Source organism: Neopsephotus bourkii, unplaced genomic scaffold, assembly GCF_033783945.1.
Source record: "Neopsephotus bourkii isolate Nb327-2 ecotype Australia unplaced genomic scaffold, CSIRO-AGI_Nbou_v1 NB_1052, whole genome shotgun sequence".
NCBI lineage: Eukaryota > Metazoa > Chordata > Aves > Psittaciformes > Psittacidae > Neopsephotus > Neopsephotus bourkii.
Window position 1 is genome coordinate 3,451,552 of NW_026901541.1, and position 23,512 is coordinate 3,475,063.

Genomic DNA, 23,512 nt, shown 5'->3' on the forward strand with positions numbered 1-23,512 from the left:
GTTTTTCTTAATGAAGTTAATCAGCAGAAGATTCTGGATAATGTAGCTGGCAATTTCCATGTTACTCACTGAATACAAGCAGGATGAAGAAACCATTTTAACAGATTGTGGGTCTGAAGCGAAGAATCTTCTATTCATTAAATTAAGTCCAGTTGTTTATTGTCAGATGTTCGTATCAGCTGCTTAGCAGAAGATACTGCTTCAACTCCAGCTAGTCACATAAAGAGGCAGTAGAAGTATTACTGCCCCACAGTGTCACAGCACAGTGACACCAAGACAACCTGTTTAGACCTGTGTATACTGTAAAACTAAAGGTGTCTACCCAGACCAAGATATCCAATCCAGCATTAAACACAGAATATGTCACTGTCAGTGAAGCCTGTATGTAAGGGTATAGAGAAAAATACAGTTACAAAATGTATTTTGGTTCAATATAACATATGAAGAATTTAAACTTTGCTACTTATGTAACATTCTTAAATTTTCAGATACACTACCTTTATTTATAATGTGTAACTAAATAATGTGTATTTTCTTTAACCATATCTTACAAGCTCTTCATGCATTCACAGCTAACACAGCTCTCACACAACTTGCTTTTTCTCTTAAGTATATTTAAGGAAGGATTTAGTTCATATTAAAAAGGAACTGTGACACTTTCTTTGAAACCTGCAAAATTATGCAAATAATAAACGCAAAGTCATAGGTTCTTTAAGACAGGCTACTGGCCTCTAAAAGAAGCATTGTTTAAATATATCATTATGTGCATGCAAGATAACAGTGATTAAACAATTATGCTCATGAAAAACATTTTTTTGTACTCTTAAAAATTATTCTCGTATGTCATAGGATGTCACAGAAAAAGTTTCCCGTCTGCAAATGAATACTGCTGAGATTTAACATTCTCATTTACACAAATGTCAGGATATTATTCTCGTTTTATAGAATATTTGTGGAATTAGTTTTTCACCAGATAATTCACCTTCCTTTCATTAATATTTTAATTAATATTAAATTTCATTAATATTTTAAGCTTTCAAACTTAATGACACATTCCATTGTTCACTATTGTTCAGCAGAACTTAACAGACAGTTGTAAAGTTAAACCTAAAGCTACTCAGTGCATGTACTAAAAATGTTAACTTCTAAATCAAAAGGGTATAGGAAAAGAAGTTTCCGTTGGGTTATGCAACAATAATTTTCACTCAGCAAAATTCTGAAAAATGCTGTGGTTTCATGGGAAGTGGGAAAAGATGAATTCCACACAAGAATTCTTTTCATACTGAATAGCCTTTACTGTAAATGCTGCCAAAACATTGAATCCCCATTTGATGTTAAACTTGTGAATAGAATATGGGAAATTAGCAGGTCATGTGCATGAGTAAAATAAAAACTGGCAATGCTGGAAAAAAGCATTGTCAAATAAACTGATACAAATGTGTTCATCACCATAAAAATGCTCAAACAACTAGTAGTTATGTTAATTTTCTTAGTGTCATGTTTGCACTAAGTGTGAATAAAACCAGCTACTTACCTGCTCAGATAATTCTGGCCCATTGACACGAGCCTGTAGGACAGCATCATTAACAAGCAAGTGGAAGTTCAGAAGCACATGCTCAATGTCGTATGTTCCACGCATGGCACTTGAGAGCTCCTCCAGGGACTGAATATATCCCCGCCAATGAAGATCAACTTCTGCTGTGTTAGCTAAGCAGCCTCGGATGATGTTGAGGCAGAAGCCTATACAGGGCTTACATACAGTCAGCCCCTGGCAATGGGGGCAGTACTGCATTCTCAGTAAAGCTCTGCTACAGTCTTTAGAGAAATGCAGATGATCTGTTTTATTGATCATTTCAATCCCCAAATTCAGAGCCTGCAAGAAAGTCTGGCTGGGTGACAGTGATCTTCCCATTTGTCTTATGGCCTTTTGGGGACTATTAAGAAAGGGTCTGATGTCTCTTCTCGCCATTTGGAGGCACTCCGCATATTCCATTGAAATGTCAGTCAGACCAGGGTTAATCACATGGTTGTAGATGACTGGGAAGAGAGTGTCAAAAAATCTGTTCACACATTCCTCTGTGCTAATGTCTGTGCCAAATATGAAGAGTCCAACATCTGTGAAAAACTCCTGAACATGTGTAGTAGATTCAGCAGCCATGTTTCTGCATGTTTTGCAGAAAAGTGTGCTTGTGTAATTCTCAGCCAGTCTGATAAGCATTTCAAAGGTTTCTGCAATAAAGTAAGTTTGTTATTTTTAAGGTTTTAAATATAAGAAATTAAAGTAAGAAATCAAAACAAGAAATTAAAACAATTACATCAGGACATCTTACATCTATCTGCAATGCATTTTTTTACCTTGCAAGTAATTCTACAACACAATCAATAATCCATATGTTTTCTTGGCAGGACATATCAAACAATCTAAAAACTATAAAAGGAAATTGATGGTAAGATGAGTTATTAGGTTACAAAATACAACAAAGCCCTACTGTATTTTTGTACATATATACATACGTAAGTTCTCTCATCTCATGACTCATTCTGCAAGTTGCACTAGAAACTTAAATGCTCCCAGTCACTTCAAGTCATTCCTCTTACCATCCTAAAATGGATGGGCAAAAGTAATATTCAGCAATTTAAACAACTCTCCTATTCCATTAAAACTTTTTAAAAGATAAGTTTTGTCTTTTTCTCTTCCAATGGAAGAGGTGTACCCAATACACATGAGAATTATGTTCTATGTTTGAATCATACATGCTTTTAAACGATGCTACTGTTTGGTCTGGCAATTGCTATGGTCAAGCAAAGTGCTGGAATGTGCAGAACTGCCTTCTTTGGGCACTGCGATGCACCATCTCTAATCCTGAAGATCTGCACAACAGGTAAAGCCTGAATGGATAAACTTACATTTCATTTCAAATGTTAGGCAGCAATCCTTAAGTACACTGAGTAGTTCCTAATAAAAGTATTCTTCCCTGACTTAATCTATGATTTGCAAGTAAGGAAAAAAGCTGGCTTTCTAAACAGAAAAGGGGTGTCTGAATGAGGAATTTTCTAGATCTGCTTGAGAATCTTGCACTTCAGGGAAAGCAAAGGAGCAATATATAGTTCAAAAAGAAACTTCTTTAGAGCTGAGAATATGTATTACAAGTATTAACACACTTTTTCCACTGGATGGCTATGACTCAGTAACTTTCTTTTATTCATTCAAACTTTACAAATTCTCACGTATTTATTTTTTTCACATTTATCTTTTCAATGGGACTCTATAGAAATAAAGTGACAAAAAGCACAAAGTGCAGTTAATACTTTCCAAATGGATGTTAAAATAGGCAGAATCAAATAGTGTCAAACTATGCCACACAGTTAATGAAGCAAACTGAAGTCTGATGTTAGGTCAGTGATTGAAAGGAACAGTAAAAAGAATAATTTTAATGTAAAAACCAAGACTAGCTATCATGTCTCTAACATATATTTATGCATAAGAATAAATGCTTTATATTCTGATTAAAAGTTTGTCAGTGCAATGGGTTTGAAATTGCAAACTTTGTGTAAAGATCCTAGGGAAGACATATTCATCTAATCTGCTTATACTCTCTATGTATTCTTTGTTTTCTCCAAAGAAAATGAGATATATGCTTCTAAATCAGATTCATTACCTCTATTCCTGTGCTATTAAGTGCTGACTGCCCACAATAGAGTAGAAAAGTGCATCCTATTCATCTTTTTTTTTAACATTACTATTGCACATTCATATGTGCATCTCTCCTAAAGTGAATTTCACTATAAACATTCATACATGCCAAATATCACAGTGATTCTGCATAGGGTTTGATTTCTTTCAAAAGTCAGACTCCTGAAGCCAGGACACCACATGGAGCTTCCAGCAGTGGAGACCTATTCCAAAGCCTCTTCGGTTTATCTCGTGATTTGACATGTGGAAGTACCAGCTGAGTAACTCCGGAGGCCACCACTGCCTGCATCCACTGTTCATTCACCAGCTCTGTGACATGTTTCAACCTCCAGTACCTCATGCCAGATCATACCTGAGACACCTGCATTGCAGCCAATGTTAATATGAGAGCCATGTTCTTCTGGAGCAGCAGATGAGAAAAAACATATCAGATAGGGCGTATTGATCAAGACACCCACTTTAATGCAACTGAACAGAGGATGAGACCTCCACCAGCTATAAAAGCAGTATGGACACCTAGCTCACATGGGGACACATGTACATGGACAGCTAAATTATAACCCTAAATATTCCACTGTACATTTTGTCTCATTTTTATTGGAGGGAATAAACACTGCAAAGAAAGTACAATCCTACTATGGAGGATTTATTTAGTTGCCTAAGAGTGTTCAGCGCAATTTTCAATGGTAGTTGCTATGTGCCTGTCTGGAAGGGTATGGGTTTTCTGCAGGTCCTGTGTCACATCTGAAGGCTCTGTGTGGATGTTTTGCATTTAAAATTGAACTAGATGGCTGTGCCTAGACAGCTGAACTAAAGCCAGTTATCACTGACTCAAGAGCCCTTCATATAAAAGCCCGGAGCAGACAGAATAACAAAGACAAAAATTTAAGTCAAATAAATTCTTGGTTTAGATGGCTTAAAAGAATAAAGTGTGAAGAATAATAAAACCTCCTAGGAAAATGGCTGTTTTTGTAACTGTCGATTTGGTCTTTTACACAAAAGTAGGCAATGTTAGTAAAATAAAGATGCTATAATAATCTAGAATGACACAAATAAGGTTTTCATGACCCTTCTCAATTTTTCATTATTACTTTTACCTAGATGAAAACCATAAAATATGTGATATAAAATATCAGTTACAATCTGTGGCTTCAGTATCCTATTACCAAGAGCACAAATATTAGATGAAAGAATAAATCATGCCACACATGGATAACCAATAGATTCTACAACGTGGTCTAAATAATAAGAAACCTTCAAGATTGAACTATATTACTAGTGGCCCAGCAACCAACTGATGAATTAGTTCAATAATCAGCTGCATGATTTTTTTACTCTTTGTGCTTTTCTAAATAGCATATGATAATACTGGCCACCTGTGTTTACGATTCTGCACCATGCTGTTTGTCATTTTAGGGTTTCTTACAAAATTTGTCAATCAAGTTTATTTTAGTGGCGTGTTTCCTACTTTATAACCACCAAAGCTATTCCAGTGATTTGTTTTGCTGCCAGACAGCTTGAAGAATGACAAACAGCAAATCAGACCTATGTTTATTTTCAGTATTTAACAGCTTCTGTGAACACCTTACAATGGCAATCTATGTCATTTACAACACTTTCAGAGATTTCAATGACAAATCAAGTCATGCTGGTTCAATACTGCAAATGCCTCATGCAAGTGCCTTCCAGCTCAGATGGCTAACTACTCAGATAACAAATGGCCCTACTGTTAAGGACTGAGGTTTAAAAATGTGTTTTTCTATTTTTTGAGTCTATGGGCCCAGACTAACATCATTAGTCTTAATTATTCAGCCACATAAGAGAAGTGTGAGTTTTTCATCAGTATAAACCCAATACCTATAAAATACATTTTAAATATACTCAAGATGAACCAGGCAAGCTCTTTCTGTTCTCATTAAATGCCTTTTAATCTGCAGGTTTGGTGCCTCTTGTCTCCATCCTTTATGACATCTTCATACAATATCCTACAGATACCTTTGTAGCATTACTGTGAACAATGGGTGACATGTCAACTTTATTTTATTTTTGCTACACTTACAATTTGTACACTCCTAAGCCAAAACTCAGGGCTGTCAATACATTAACCCATTAGTTTCTTAGAAAGGACAGTAATAACTTTCTTCCTGGTTTTGCTAACAAGGGTCGAAACATAAGGCAAGGAAAAAAATATAGATGAGCACTTTTTTTGTTTTATATATTTTGCATTTATTCAGCTGAGTCTTCATATCAGTACATATATATATATAGGTTTTTTGAAAAGAGTGCATTTAATAAAGTGGTCACATAGTGAGGTAAAGTAACTATCAATCAGTTCACTGCTTTAAAAGATTTTCAATCTTTCATTCACCTTCTTTAACCTTTCTGTTCCTTAGAGTCACAGCTAGTTCTAAATTATAAAGGCACCACAATGTAGTAACCAGTCCAGTGGATTACTCCCTTTAAAAGACCACACAAAAGTATACAAACGCCTTGTTTACTAGAACAACTCACAAAGAGAACATAAATGAAACCTTGGTTATTTTTTTTAACTAGACATCAATCAGATGTAATGGAAATACTGCACAGAATGAAATAGAATTTGGATTGGATTTTAAACCACCCCTGCAATTCTAATACTTAACAGTTTTGGCAAAGTGTTTCTCTACTACAGGAACCTTAGAAAATTAATTAAAAAAAATAATCTGTGGAATCGTGCTGTCACAAAAGCAACTGCATTTTCTTTAAGTTTACCCTTTCTTCACACGGATAAATGTTTTATAGAAACTGCTAAATAAGAAAATGCATGGTCTAATTCTGAGTATTACCTTTTGAAAAACCCATAATACTTAACACAAAGATAGTCTAATAAATTAAAAATCCAGTAGTGGGCCAACAAATTGCAAAGTGTTATAATTCAGAAGTAATTCACCAGCCTACATTATATATCATAAATTAATCCACACTGAGTCAGGGTAACATATAGAACTCAATAAATTATAACTAGACAGGTTAAAATCCATCCTTGAACTATGGACACAGTATTTAGGAAGAATGCCTTTCATAGTCCAGGGGGAATCCAAAACTGATGATCCTGAATCACCTTAAGTATCAGCCCATAATATACAGGAATCCAGATAACTAAATCCAACTAAAACCTGAAAAAAAGAATAATACTATTCATTTATTATGATTTGAATAATCCTATTGGAAAGTATTAGCTTGTTGCCAGTTGCCATTGATGTTCGGTGATCTCAAATGTCTTCGTTCTGTTTTATGGGCAGCACAAATAATCCAGAAGCATCAAACTGTCTCTAGTAAAGATTTACAGTCTGAACAAGTATATCTTGCCACACTGTACTATTAGAGTGAAGGGGAATAACTCAGGTAAAGTTTACAGCTTAGCAAACACAAGATGTTAAAAAAAAATAGGAAAAAATAATTATGGAAAAAAAATTAATCCAAGCAGTATTACACACATAATCTCTTTATTTAAAATACATCAAACAGAGAAATATGTATAGGTAGGAAATTCAATGTAGTTATTCCTAAAGACATAGTAATATAGAGTGCCAGATACACTGCAAAGTCCTCTAATCACTTATTGTACCAGAAAAATGAGCTGAAAAAAATAAAGTCTTCGAGACATATAAATGAATTATGAGGAATGAACTCATTAGGGTATTGCCTGTGAAGGTTATACAGAAGAGAGAGCAAAAAAGGACCAGCAGAAGATATCCGAGACTCACAAAAACTGCACATATTAACACATATTTCAAATTAATCCATTTCATAGATTAGAGACTCACCATTGAAATCAGTAAGAAAACAAGTAGAACAGATAAAACCTGCAGGCTAACACTGTTGCCAAGTGTTAGTGATACACCTCAGGCTTTATAGCCATAACTACTCATAACAAACTTCAGAATTTGTCAGGTCTTGTTTGGTCTTGAATTTATTTTATCTGTCTTTGAAAAAAATATAAAATTAAGAAACTTGAATTAGAATAAATTCACCATTGCCTGAATTGTCTTATATTCAGTGGCAAATTACTCAGATGTCAGGAGCCTCTTACATATCATGATTTTTAGTTTGGTTTAGTTATATTGTATTTGTTTTTTACTTGTGAGGTTCGGGTTTTATTGCTTTGGTTGGGTTTGGCTTTTGTTTGTTGCTGTTGGTTTGGTTTTCGGTTGTTTTTTGTGGGTTAGGGTTAAAAAATTACAGAGGACTGAAAAAAAAAAAAAAGTAATCATGGTGTAACTAAGCCTAAGGGCCCAAAGAGTAAGTGTGTACACCGTTAGCAAATACAAGGTTATGACAAACAAAATTAGCCCTGAAGGGGCTCAAGACCATCCTGGAAGACACCTTCAGCAGCAGCATTATATTCCTCCCAGTGGAGAGCTCTGGAGGCATGAGCATAGCACCAGAGAAAAGTGTATACACTAGGAAGTTAATGTATGACAGTTTCAGTAGGAATATTAATAGGAATTAGCAATCATAGATAATTTGGGCTATATACATTAGTGCCACACTAAAAAGAACTGTTGCACTTTGAAAGGCTGTTAAAACATTAATCAGAGAAACAGCAGATTCTCATGGAACCATATGTAAGGTGTGCCCATTGTGAGGACTCCTAAGAAACTCAATCCCAATTTAACCGACGTAAAAAATCATTTAACATTTACTTGAAAACTCAATGTGCTGAAGAATCTAGAAAAACATGTCCCAAAGCCAGGTGAGATGAATTTAACCCATGATTGTGCTACATTTTTTTACTATTATGAATTGATAATTGTCCTCATTCTTATTTTATAGTCTACTTAATAGCACTCAGTGTCATTCTTTTCTCAGTAATCCTGTTTTGTCATGCAGAATTTCCTTGCTAAATCAACAAATTCAAGTATTTTCCTTCTCCCTGTTCTTAGTTACACATTCAAGAACAAGCCCAGCACTGCAATGGGGTTCAAGTGCAGCTGATCTTATAATATGATCTCAAACTTGTGTTTGCTCTTTAGAAGCTGTTGGAATAAAATTCTCTTTTTTTCCAGTTGTCTGAAGCTTCATTAATTTTTATAACTTAGTGAAAATCACAGAATCATAGAAGTGTTAGGGTTGGAAAGGACCTTAAAGATCATCTAGTTCCAACCTACCTGCAATGGCCAGGGACACCTTCCAGTAGACAAGGTTGCTCAAAGCCCCATCCAATCTGACTTTGAGAATTTCCAGGGATGGGACAGCCACAACCGGCAACCCATGCCAGTGTCTCACCACCCTCGCAATAAAGAATTTCTTCCTAATATCAAATTTAAATCCATCCTCCTTCAGTTTAAAGCCATTCCCCCATGTCCTGTGACTACATACCCTTGTAAAAGGCCCCTTTCTAGACTTCAAGTAGGCCCTTTTAGGTACTTGAAGACTGCTCTAAGGTCTCCCCTGAGCCTTCTCTTCTCCAGGCTGAACAAGCCCAGCCCTCTCAGCCTGTCTTCATAAGAGAGGTGTTCCAGCCATCTAATTCAGGAAATTCTTTTTCAACTTTTCACTTTTCAGTGAAACTTACTACTATTGATTTTAAAATTTTAATGTTAATATTTAACACACCCATATGACGTAATGTATTTAATCATATATTGATAGATTATATTGTAATATGGAATGACTGTTATAGGCATGAATGAATAACAATCATATGAATTAGTATCATATGGTTTTTATTTTAGCTAGTTGTGATCAGTGATTCCACTTTTCTTCCAAAACTGTTCTTTTTTTTTTTACTCTCCTGTGGTCTGTTTTTATCCTTTTAACAGTGATGACTCTGGGACCATTCATCTTCCAATTCTGAAAGCAACAAGAGCATAATTTTTTGTATAAAGCCAGGAGAAGAAATAACTAGCAATAAATAGAGCTCTACTAAATCCCTTTTTCCTCTTGGATTCTGCTTAGATTCTCTCTGATTTTGCAAGGTTTTGTGTGTTTCATAGGCAATGCTTTCTCACTGGAGGAAAATATTTTTAAATTATCATTTGAAGCAGAACACTTCAGGGGATCACAGCTTTAAAACTCCTATCATATAATGAAGTTGTTTTAAAACCTTTTGACGTAAAATGTTGTGCATGGTTTGCAAAAGGACATTAACTTGATAATGTTTTATTTGCCATAATAAATAAGGAATGCAAGTCATCTCAGATGTAGGAAAAGGGTATTTTTTTAAAAGGGAAATCTGTAACTTGTAGCAGGATGATGTTGATGGTAAGAAAAGTAATTAATTAGAAGGGTAAAATTCATTTCACGTAACTTCAAAGATGAGCTGGTCACCTGAAGCTCCCTAAAAGTCAGGTGAGATAAACAAGCACTTCTAAGGCATGACTCATCTCTCTGACTTTACATGACTACTTTTGGTTGAGATTAACTGCTCTCTGGAAGTGCTTGATCCTCTCCTTTCACTATAAGGGGACATTAGAACAAATCACTTAGATATATTAAGATCTACATTTAGTCAGGCTGAATCCCTGAGATTTTTATAAGGAACTGGTATTAAGAGAAAGTGTCATCAAACATAATATGATAACTGCAATTTATATGAATAGAGAGCTGAGATGATCATGCTTCTACAAAATGGTCTTAATGGTAGATAAATGACAAACTTCTAATATATTTATGCAAATCCTCTTTCCTTCTGCTTAGCCAGGAATGTGGTTTTCTTAGAATTAATTAAAGTTTATACTTGGTCCCCAGAGGGTTCCCTGAACATTGTGACTTTACCTGCTAGACTTATAAAAAGGAATTATTGAGGAGTCACAGAGGACTTACACATGAAGAGAAAGAATAACATCAGGAAGATTACCATAAAGCTATGATGATGACTGATATCAGATAAAGCTTTGTCTTCACATTTGAAAGTTCAGAACCTGATTTCACACACACACACCCTGCCACGTGCCCTCGTGTCCGTCCACCCGTTCCTTCCCCCTATGCTGACAATACTCATTCAACTTCAGTGAGCTGGTTTTCAACGTATACAGGTTAAAGTGAAACGATAATCAGGTGCTTGCAGATGCAACACTACAGATCAACATTTCTTTCACATCAAACAAGTAAATATATTCATCTTTTATCACTGAATGTATAATCTGACAGCTTTCTTCTAAGTGTGGGTGGAAGTTCGGTGAATTTCCGCGTCTGATATTCTGAGAAATTCCACACTAAAAATTGTGACACAAGTTAGTCAAACAAATTTGAGGAGTTTGTTTACTTAACATATGACTACATGTCATGGGTTTCAAAGAGCCTCCAAAAAATTTGGTAAGGATTTAGATGCGTTTATCATCTGCCTCTTCACTTCTCTTAATTTTTATTGAGAAAAAGGAGACAAAAAAAGTGTTTTTTTAAGGCTTCATTCCTTAAACAAATACCCATGTTTCCCATGTAAGATTCAGGAACAATTAATTTTATGACAGGATCCGTTTTATGAAGTTAGTTCAATGTGCCTCCATAACTATTTGAGATCAAGAAGAAAAACTGCATGCTACAGAATCACAGATACATTAGGCTTGGAATGGACCTTTGGAGACCATTTAGTCCAAACCCTCTCCCAAGGCAGGGCCACCTATGTCCCTCTGCACAGCCCTGGGATATTAGTGATTAGTGATCTAATCACTGCTAGTGATTAGTGATATGTGCAAAATTTGGTTTGTAGGTGCTGCAAAAGCATTTTGGTTTATATCATATTTTTCACTACTTAGTTCACAGAATACTGTAAAAAGTAACAAATTTGAAGTGTGCACTCTCAAGTATCAGACAGGTTAATAAATGTACCATTTCTAGCTTGACAAGATAGAAACTTGCAGAAGGTGGATTATCAGGCAGACAAATAGGCTCTCTCCCAATCAGAAAAGGAAAATAGCACCTGCCAACAGCAACATAAAATCCAGTTCTCTAAACTGGTTAGGAAAAGACATACAGTTTAAGAATATAAACTTACCAAATTTAAGTGAAATTCACAAGATATTTCAACAATAAGAAAGTCTTAGGAAAAAGAAATTGTTTCTAGGACTTTTTATGACAGTTGTACAGAATATTCTGTGTATCTGCTTTTGATGATACCATCTTAGTATCAAATATTGATATGGATTGGAACAATCTACTCTAACCTACTCTTTCTTACCCATTATGGCTCCTGATTTCAAGGCTGACAGGCCTGTAGTTCCCTGGATCCTACTTCCACCCCTTCTTGTAGATGGGTATCACATTTGCTAATCTCCAGTCAACTGGGACCTTCCATCCATGCCCATAGGCCTGTGTGTGTCTAAGTGGTGTAGCAGGTCGCTATCACCACTCCTTGGATTGTGGAGGCTTCATTCTGCTTCCCATCCCTGCCTTCCAGCTCAGATGGCTAACTACTCAGATAACAAATGGCCCTACTGTTAAGGACTGAGGCAAAAAAGGTATTAAATACCTCAGCCTTTCCCTCATCCTTTGTCACTATGTTTACGTCCACATCAAATAAATGATGGAGATTCTCCTTAAACATTCTTTTATTGCTAATGTATTTATAGAAACATTTCTTACTGTCTTTTACAGTAGTACCGTGCTGTAAAATTTTCGATTTGAACCTTCTGATTTTGTTCCTGTGTAACTTCACAGCATCCTTGTAAGTCTTCCTGAGTTGCCTGCCCCTACCTCCAAAGGTCATGAACTCTCCTTTTTTTCCTGAATTCCAGCCAAAGCTTTCTGTTCAGCCAGACTAACCTTCTCCACCAGCTCATGTTTCAGTACATGAGAATGGCCTGCTCCTGTGCTTTTAAAATTTCCTTCTTGAAGCATGTCCAGCCTGCTTGGACTCCATGGTCCTTCAGGACTTCCTCTCAAGGGAGTCTGTTAACCAGGCTCCTAAGCAGGACAAAGTCTACTCTTCGGAAGTCCAAGGTAGCAGTTCTGCTGCTTACTTCTCCTTACTTTTCCAAGAATCAAAAACTCGATCATTTTGCGATCGCTGTTGCCAAGATGGCCTCCACTCATCACCTCTCCCAGAAGTCCTCTTCTGTAGCTGACTCACTCAGTGGCTGTGTCAGGAAGTCATCTTCCACACACTCAAGGAACCTCCTAGACTGTTTCTTCTCTGCTGTACTTTATTTCCAGCAGATATCTGCTAAAGTGAAGTCCCCCACAAGAACAAGGGCTAACAATTGTGAGACTTCTTCCAGATGTTCACAAATATTTTTTTCTGCCTCGTGAAGAGTAACCAGACTCAGCTGCCCCTGATTCTTACCCATAAACATTCAACCCTTTAATCACCATTATTATGCCCTAGACAATCAAAACACTCCCTAACATAGAAGTCTACCCCACCACCTTTTCTTCTTACCTACTGTTGTGGTTTAAGCCCAGCCTATCACTCAGAAACCACACAGGAGTTAGCTCACTCCCCCCCCTTTCCTCCCTCAGCTCCAAGAGGGATGGGGAGGAGAATCTAAAGAATGTAACTCCCACAGGTTGACATAAGAACAGCCCAGTAACTAAGGTAGAACACAAAACACTACTGCTGCTACCAATAATAATAATGATAAGGGAAATAACAGGGGAAGAGAATACAACTGCTCACCACCCGCTGACCAATACCTAGCCCCATCCCAGCAGTGATCTAGCCCTTCTGGGAAACTGCCCCCAGTTTATATACTGGGCATGACGTGCTGTGGTACGGAATACCTCTTTGGCTAGTTCGGGTCAGGTGTCCTGTCTCTGATTCCTCCTGGCTTCCCCTCCTCCCTGGCAGAGCATGAGACTCACAAAGTCATTGGTCAGAGTAAACATGATTTAGCAACAAGTAAAAACATTGGTGTTATCAGTGCTGTTCCCAGGCCAAAAGTCAAAACCACAGCACTGCACCAGCTATTAAGAAGGAGAAAAATGACTGCTACAGCTGAACCCAGGACACCTGCCCCTTCAGAAGAGTTTATAGTCATCCATTGCAGCACTCCAGTTTTGCAAGCCATCCCACCATGTTTCCATGGTGGAAACTGCCATAGTTTTCCTGCTGTGCAATGGCTTCTAGCTCCTCTGTTTATGATCTCATATTTATGTAATCTATTCTTAAAAAATGCATAGTAATAGAGAGAGCACAACTTCCAAGAAAATCATTCCAGTGCTTCACCATACTCTCATTTGCTCTCACCAATGAGAACAAATTATTTGCTTCTTCTTCATTTTAGGTATTTCAGATTAAATCCTCCTCACCTAATTACAGAAATCTCGAAAGACCAACTGCATCTCTAAAGTGGACAAGTCTACATCTCACCTAATCAGTACTGAGGATGGCATAATTCATCTGGCCTAGTTTAGGTGTCCACATGGAAGTAAGATGAATCACTCTGCTTTTCTCCCCTTTTATACAGAGAAAGAGCGTGATTAGTTCACAGAAGCTGGGTGATGAATCTTACTTCTGAAAACTGTTATAAATTTTTATTTTTATTTTAATTAGAATGAACAGTCCCATTTCCTTTAATCATAAGGGGTCCATTCTGCCTCTATGTAGTCAAACTTAATACTAAAGACTTCCAAAGGGAAGTCTAAATTGCCCAAATGATGTGCTTTAAGTGGACAAACTTTATGTTTTGGACTACCAGCTTCATGTATAGCGCTATCTGAATAGGTATTTAAAAAATGCTTTGTTAATGTATTTTGGAATAGCATCTCTTCTCTAACTCATGTTTATCTTGGGAACCATGAAGCTCTCTACATCATTTCAACAGAACTGTGAAGCCAGTCCTCCTCCAATCTTCAACTCATCTTATTCCCACCTAAATGAAGAATCTGAATATGCCCCCATAAAATGGCATCCCACTATTTTGAATTCTAGTTCTATTTTCTAGTCTGTACATGAGCTGTTATTGCCCTCTCTCATTTATTGAGAGCACACTGGTTATTTCAACATTCAACACAATAATGAAAATGGTGGCTAGACTTGTCAAAGAACCACAACTGATCATCGACCATTGCTAACCAATCAAATGCAGATTTCCAAAAGTTTTGACTATGTTTAATGGCAATTTAATCAAGACAATTCCATACTTATGAGAATGTCATGTTGAATAGCATAAAAAGACTTAGGAAAGACAAGTGACTTAGCATCTCTGCTTCTCACATACCCACATTTTGGTTCCATTTCCACACAGGAATATTAGATTAGTTTTGCCCAATTTATGCCCAGTAAATATGGTTTCACTGTTCCATATCAACTTGGTATGTTCTTGTATTTGGCTTCTAAATACTTCATCTTTTTATTCCAAATAACTGAAATTAAACTAATTGGTCTAAAATGCTCTAACTTCCCCTTTTCTGCTTAAAGTAATAATAATAATAATAATAATAATAATAATAATAATAAAAATAATGCATTTTCAGCCTTTTGCTATCTCTTAAAAATCCAAAGACAACTACTAGTGCAATTCAGTATGTGCATATTGACAAAAGAAACCGATCAGTGAAGACAATTCTGAAGTGAACACCTTTTACATCTTACCAACTGCTGCTCCACAGCTGTGCAAAGAGGATCTTTATCTGTTAACAGTCTGATCAGCATTCGTGACCGCTGGGTTTGAACAGAATTAACAATTTCCAGTGAAACCTAGTAGGACATGTGAGAACATTTTGCCCTTTTCTGCATTTTTTAATGACTCTGCAGGAGAATCTGATTTATTCTATTATATGGCTAAAGTAACATACATTGTGATGTCACCTACTAATACACATCCTACCTCTGCAATACAAAGTACAAGATTCATTATGAAGCCTTCCAACCTATACTGTTCAGTTCATACATAGCCTTAAACAATGTATGCCAATACTGATACAGCATTGATGTATACAAAACAATGCCAAACTCAAAACCAGCAAAGAAGGAGGCAGTGAAAAATTCACATCAGCTTATCACATCTATCACACAAACATACACAGTTGTGATTCATCTGAGCTACCACCTCAACTAAATACCATAGTCTCTTTTATTTTTTCAACAATAGAAAGTTAGGGGGATGTTTAAGGCATGATTCATCTGACCTATTTTAAATGTTTATAGGAACATGAATCATGCCCAAATATTTATAGGGAGATGAATCATGCAAAAAATATGTCTCTCTCAATTTTCTAATGAGGGAGCTGACAGTGACAAGCTCAACAATCGACTCTATTATACCAATCATCATTAGTTTTGCTATTTCACCTGTAGAGTTTCATTACCTTAGTTACAAATTCACTCATAACTTCTTTATCACTGACCTGTAAGAGCTGTATCTGAATTTCCACTGTGGAAAATTAAACTCTGTCTTCTCTAGAGATTTGTCTGCTCAGAGATTATTTTCTTGCAACTATATATGTTTTTAGAATGATGTATTCATCTAACTTCAACTGCATTAATGCAATCTATAACATAAGTATCTACTGAAAGTAATGAACTCTTAAAGAAAAAAGCTGAACAATACAAATACAATGCAAATTGGAAGAGATATCCCATTTCATTTTGCAGTCTACAGTTAATGTTGATCTAATACCGACACCAGATAAACGTGTGCATCTCCTTTCATATCTGCATATTGACCACTGGGCCTGTAACTAGTAGCATACTTGCAGGTTTGTTTCAGATCACTGCTACTAGTTCTTTCCAAGATAATCTGTGTGGTTCTGTAGACAGGTATACTAAAGGGAGCAGTCGAAAAAACAGTACAGCTGAAACTGGGTAAGCCTCATTGCTCTCCACACTCTTCCAATGCTGTTCCAGAAAGCTTTTCATTTCCTCTTTCTGACACCAGTGGGCATGTAGCATAGCACCACAGGTTCAATTTGGTGGGTGCAATGCATCCTTCATATCGCTGCATACTGAAAAAATGTATTAAAAACAAGGTCATGTAAAATCAAGTGCACACTCACAGCTAAGTGGTACACAAAAAGACTGTAGTCATTCTGCTCCGGAAGAGATCAAAAGAGGTAAAAGAGGTACAAGGAGAGAAAAGCAATAAAAGTTGTGTACTACCTACTAAAGACTGAAAGTAGCAGCCCTATTCTCCACTCAGTTCAGATGATGTCTTTTAATCCCCTGCCAAATCCAATTTCACAAGAAGATCATATATTAAACTATTTCTTGAATTGGCACTTGCCTAGCAATGACAAAATGGACCCCAGCTCTTCTCCAGACTGCAATCCATAGAGAAAGGGATGGATGAAGAAAAACTAACAACACTGATTTGCAGCAACCATGCAAGGAAAGAAAACTTTCATTTCAGTTCCAATGCTATGTTTCTCTTACATGAAAGCCATGTAAATTAGTCCTACTGTAATCCTAAGGGATGAATGGTAGACACTGTTACTCTGAACACAAGAAATTCAAAAGATAGGAAAGCTTTCTCCATGACCACGAAGATAATCATCTAGAAAACAACAAAACATTCTCTTCTCATATCCTATCCATGCAGGAACAACGCTTCCAAATTAGCAAATAATGTGCTGTGAAAAAAAGATGGACAGGGAATTTCTCAGTCTCCTGAGACTCCTAGACATGCCCTGCTATTCAATTCTGTGACCAAAATTTCACATTGGAAGTTGCTGCATATTAAATATTACAGGAATGTTCTATTGTGGAACTAATTTCTCTATTTGTGGGCCATTTAGGGGATGACATCTATGGCAGAGTTGCAGGATCTTAAGAAAGTTGCACTCTTCCTTAAGACTCCTGTATATTGTTATCAGTGGTTCAAGAAGACTCCTCAAACTCACATGACTACTGATGAGAGACTCTCTCTGAGGATGGGAAATGGCCCTCAGAAATCTGTCATTTCACTTGAAGCAAATGGCATGGAAGGCATCACTTTCTTCTGTGGCTGGCAGATAATACAAATTAACACATCTTAATATACCTTAACGCTGTTCTATAATAAATATGTAACTAGTCACATGGTAGGAGGCTCAAGAACAGAGCTTGCGTGCAATGAATAGCACTGAAGTGTGCCTCTGAAGCTGCAACCAGCATTACTGACCTGGAGCCAAGTATCAGAACATTCTTTAAACAACTAATTCTTAGATTCTCTGACTGATTCCTATAATGAAGATTTTTTTCTTTTCTTTTTTTTTTTTTTCTTGCTTGACATCCTTCTGCATGGCTTGGTTCAGCTGCATAAATTAACTGTATGGCATGAGCAATAATCATTGGTCATTTAGGAACCATGGAAGAAAGTAGCAATGTAAGAACCATTAGGATCAGCTGGAAAGATGGGGCATACAAAACTTCCATCTGCATGAAAAAAGATGACACCTATAATTATTTTTTGTGGGAAAAAGCATCACAACATAAACCATTCCACTGAGCAGACACAGGTCTGTGAACACTCACAGTCATATGCCTTATAGGTGGCATATACAAAAAAGAAGTCAAAGGAATAACGAAAAAAAAGGCCCCAAAATTTTATACAAAAGAAAAATGGTCTTTTCTTTATTTTCTCTTTCAAGTAGAATGTTTCCTGCTTCTTGCGCATTATTGGTTTTATTTTCTCTAAATCTACAATAAATAATAACAACACAGTTTTAAGATTGCAAAGTTCTGGCTTTGTTCTGTCTTTTAACTGTCGATGCAGTACTTTATGCATCATTAATAATTCACTGATATAATCCCACCAAATATATAATCTATAGTAATAATAATAAATAAGTATTTTGAAATGTCTTCTGAATGGCTTAGTTAATATAAGTATGTAAGACAACCACATAATTCTAGTTTTCTTTAATGATAAATAATTGAAATAAAGAGGGAATAAAGAGGATTATATTTTCTCCTTTCTGTATCTTTAAGAATTATAATTTGTAGTATCATAGTAATGAGACATTTCTGCCAAAGTGTCATCTTTTCAAAGTATAAAACAGTATTCATTTCACCTTACTTTAGCCGTCTAAAAGTCAAATACTTCACCTACTGTAGCTACTTGGATAATCAGTGGGTTCAGACAGGAAACCACTTGTTTTTTTATTGCTGAGGCAAATCCAATATTACTGATTAATTAAAAAGATGCTTTAAATGTGCAAGACATAGCTCCCACTCAGATATCTTTGGAGGGCAATTCATCCCAATTATGGCAGACATCCATCTTAGGATGGGATGAATTGCACTCTAGAGTTCCTTTTCTTTTTTCATAAACCATGATGAGCCTAAATGAGGCAGTTGGTTAGATACTCTTTTAGTTACTTCATAGGTGGCTAAAATTAGGAGAGATTAAGCCCCCTCAAAGTGCCTGAAACTTCCATCAGGTTTAGTGCTATGTGACTTTAGTACTGTTTACTTACCTCATGGATACATAAATTGCCACAAAGATGCTTTGTTTGAAATAATGTATAGGGAAAAAAAAAATTCTAAAAGATTCTCTGCTGTGTTTGGGAACCTTTGGATGTTAAATTAATTCTGCAAGGGCCTTCAAGTGCAAATGACTAATGCAATTATGAAATGTAAATTTGCCTCTCACCTGATTATATGCTAACTCCTGACGAAGCCTAAAAGGTCTAACCAATTTCAGAAATTAATTACTTTTGAGCAAAAGTTCCCAAAGGGGAAAAACCCCCACAACACTAAACCAAACCACAAAACCAGCAGCTGATAAAATCTGCTCCTGCTGTCTGTATTGATTTTGTTTGGCACCAATAAGTTATGCTACACTGATTATTTTATTCAGTAAAACTCTGAAATGTTGGTTAGCATTGGAGAAAGGGCAGAGAAAGCTCTTACTGATACCTTATTAAATATATCTAAGTCAGTGACATACTATTAAACATACCACAGCAGGTATTACGGTTTGTAATTATTTAGTACATATTTAGTATATATCTACCAGTAATACATTTTTAACTTTAAGGAATGTCTGTTGATCGATGCATAGATCAGTTATCACCCATATAAGAATTTAATAATACCCATTTTCCATTCCCAAAGTAAGGATATGGCACACTGTTATTTCAGTATATTTTCCCTAAAGGATACACTACCATATTGACATAATTTTCTGATTTGTTCCAGAGAAATAGATAATTGGAAAAGAAATACTGTCATGAAAAAACAGTCTGTACTGTGCTGACTTTATTTAAGGTATCTTTCTAGCAAACAATTATTTCCATTGCAGTCCAACTTGAAATAACTTTATGAACTACATCTTTAATTCTAAAAACTCTACCTACAATTAACTGTTCTGAGTATCTTTATCTCCATACACATTAAGACTCCAGAATGATTTTTTTCCTGGGTCTCGCTTCTTGACCAGCTCATTTCCTGGATATGTGTTGGGATAAAATCCAGGTATGCAGCCATTCCCTGTCCCATAAAGTAAATTAATTTCCCTAACAAGGTCCATGATCGAAACATCCAGGAGACCAAGGCCTGAAGGTAAAAAGGCATTAAGCTGTAACACTTCAACTTTTCAAGAATGCTTGCATACTAAGCTGAGCCAGCTATACAGACAGATTTCTACATAGTGTCCTAGTACACAGAGGTAAAAGAAAAACTTTTTGCAAACTGATGCCACCTATCTTTCTGTCTCAGCAAGAATTCAGAGAAGACTGAGTTTCATTAACACTTCCGCCAGCAGAGATTTCTATCTTCAGTGGAAGATGGAGAAAACAGGTTGTCTAATTCTTCAGAGTATTTTGTTTTCTGATCATCACTTCTGTCTTGCTTGAGGAAGATTGCTTATTATTTAAAAGCTAATATCCAAAAGATATTCTGACAGTTAATTACGTCTCTCAGTTGAAAATAATACACAACATAATGTATTGTTAATACGTAAGCGTAGCTAAGGCTGTGGTGTCCATCTGTCTTGCACAGTGGCCTCCTGAACGTCATGGGACAGAATAAATAACCTGGTTCCATTAACGCTCCACAGATGATGGTTTTCAAACCAGGAGAGAAATCAGCCAGTAACAGTTCCTAAATTACTCCAAGAAAAATTATGCAAGCCACTGCTGGGTTGGATTATCTACTTCTACTTTATCATATAATCCTTTGCTGATCTTTGATCTCAAAGGACAAAGGGGAGAATGAGCTTGGAAATCTCACACTGCTCATAGTGATAAGGAAGTAATTGTTTATTGATGTTACCAGCCCTTGATCTTTTTTGTTGTGCTGTAATGTGGTCTGACCCTTGACTGTGAAACACACAGGAAATTCATTCATGTTATGCATTAGTGGCACTCAGTGATTACTTCTTCCCAAGGATTAAAAACTGGATCATGTGCTGACAAGATAAACTACTGCATGTTTAAATAATGTGCTAAGTATGCTTGTCTGAAGAAAATCACTTAGTTAAGTGATTTTCTTCATTCATTTTTCTTATTTAGCAGGCAGGAAAGAAACTTGTTTTGAAGAAAGGAGTATGAAAAGTTTTCGAAGCTGCTTTAGTTTCATCCTGCATTTTTATGCTGAATGAGTCAAAAATAGTGAAAGAAACATGTAATTTCTCATGTAGAAAGCAAGTGTACCTGGAACTCCTATATTCTGTTCAGTGTTATAGATTAGTACATAAAATAAGACTGTAGATTCTGTGGGAGCCTCCAAGAAAAGCCAGGGCTGCTACAGTAATTCATAGTGTGCCCAACCCTGCACACTCTGTGAGAACATGGATTTGTTTAGGTTGGAAAACACCTTTAAGATCATTAAGACCAACTATTAACCAAGTCCACCACTAAACCAGTGGTGCCAAGTCCACCACTAAACCATGTCCCTAAATGCCACATCTACATGTCTTTTAAGTACCTCCAGGGATGGTGACTCAACCACTTCCCTGGGCAGCCTCTTCCAATGCTTGACAACCCTTTCAGTGAAGAAATATTTCCTAATATTAAATGTAAACCTCCCTTGGTGCAACTTTAGGCCATTTCCTTTTGCTCTGTCCTATTCCTTTGCAAAGTGAGGATAATATACTTATTTCCATGAGGAGAAGTCTGTGAGGATTACTTATTATTTGATCAGATAATTTAATACATTGTCATAAATATTCTACCTACTCTTACAGCTAAACCATGAAATTTGCCTGAAAGTCATTAATACTACATCTTTGTTTTCATATTAAATAGATAAAAGTATGTGACTTGTATGTCACTATCATGTTTTCTGTTGCTGACTGCGTATTTTCTTATCTGTTATGTACTATAACAATGGGGAAAGGAAGGTGGGGGATACTGCACTAGTGCCAAGCCAGAAAGACTAAAAAGATAATGATAATTTTTTGAAGCATCTAAGAAATATTGCTTGAAACATAAAACCAGAGATAATTGTGATCTTCAACTATTTTGGGGAAAAGGAATGCAGTGAAAAGCAGACTATCCAACAATCTTCAGATGGACTACTTTTGTGTAATAATTTATTACACAAAACATAAAGCAAGAAGACCTAGACCTTATGAAAGAAGACAGATGGAAAAAGATTTAAGTGAACGCTCATGGAATCATAGTATTTTTAATTGTTAGGGTGGGAAGAAGGAAGAACAACAAATTAAATACAAATTATCTTAAAAAAAAAGAGAGATTTCATGCAAATAAAAAAAGACAAGTAAGATCCCCTGGGATTCAATTAATTTCCTTATGGAAATCCTATTTAAATACGACTAAACTATCTAGCACAAAAGAAAGATGGAAGTTGTGTTACTTCAGAAACAAGAAGAACGGGTACAGAAAGCTAGTACAATTCAAATCATTAAGGCGAGAAAAGAAAAACAAAATAATAACGAACTACCAGGAACATGGAAAGACACTAAGAAAAGTGAAGGCACAAAATGTGAACCAGCTAGCAAGGACCATGCAAGATAAACAAAGAAAAGAAATCAGTAAGTACATTAGTTGCAAGAGGAACACAAAGGAAAGAGCTGGTCCACAGCTCAACAGGGAAAAGAAGTTGTCAAGTCATGGCACTAACAAAAACCTAAATATTTAATGCATTTACTGTTTTAGTCTCCAGTAAAAAGGTTAGATGCAATCAGGAAGATATTGTAATTAACACAAATAACAAAGCATTTAAGACAGATAGAAAATAGGAATCGCATTAGAGAATACAAACATCAGTTAGTTGACTTTTTAAATTATCCAGACATGATGAAATTCAGGAAGTACAGAGAATTTGCTGAAGCAGTTTCAGAAGCACTTAAACTCATGGATGATGAATGGCATTCTGGAAGACTGGGGGGAAAAATCAAACAAGTTACCTATCTATCCTTAAAAAAGAGAAAACAAAAAGTGCTGGAAAACTATATATCAATCAGACTACTTTCAATTTGTAGAAAAATACCAAAATGTTTTAGCAAACAAAAAGAATTCAAGCCTGAGCAAAAAGGGTGATGACTAACAGCCAAAACAATTTTCAAAAACAATTTCTATAAGTGAGGTGGGGGGTGTGGATGTGAAGGGATGTGTAAGAGAAAAAGAGTAAAACAAGATTTCACTTGTTTAGTAAGTCCTTCTGATACTAACATAATGTTCTCAGAAGCTGACTAAAAGTGGTCTAAATGAAGTTACTCCTACATGCAAAGCCAGTTGGAAAATTATTCAGAGATCAGTGGTTCCCCAGTTTGAGATTTCTGGGGACCTACTGTTGGACTAACCAATGTTCTCCTTAATGAGTAGTAGGATATAATGAAAGTTTTAAGAAATGTGAAATTATGAAATCTGAAGGTGTTGCCAAGCTGGAGCTAGCTGTAAGCATTCTTGCTGACAGAACTAAAATTAAAAAAGACCACTACATATTGGATGCATGTTCTGTAAAACCACAATGAATTTCCAAAAGAGAATTGGAAATTCTACACTCAGGCA

The 23,512-nt window shown here is 36.1% G+C and overlaps 1 protein-coding gene across 1 annotated transcript in view; it reads right to left on the reverse strand.

The window, feature by feature from the left end:
• The window catches only part of GPC5 (glypican 5), a 115,821-nt gene that overhangs the window by 18,265 nt on the left and 74,044 nt on the right, over window positions 1–23,512 (reverse strand). The window contains 1 exon segment of the mRNA XM_061361120.1: window positions 1,535–2,229. Within this exon segment, the coding sequence (XP_061217104.1) occupies window positions 1,535–2,229 (695 nt within the window).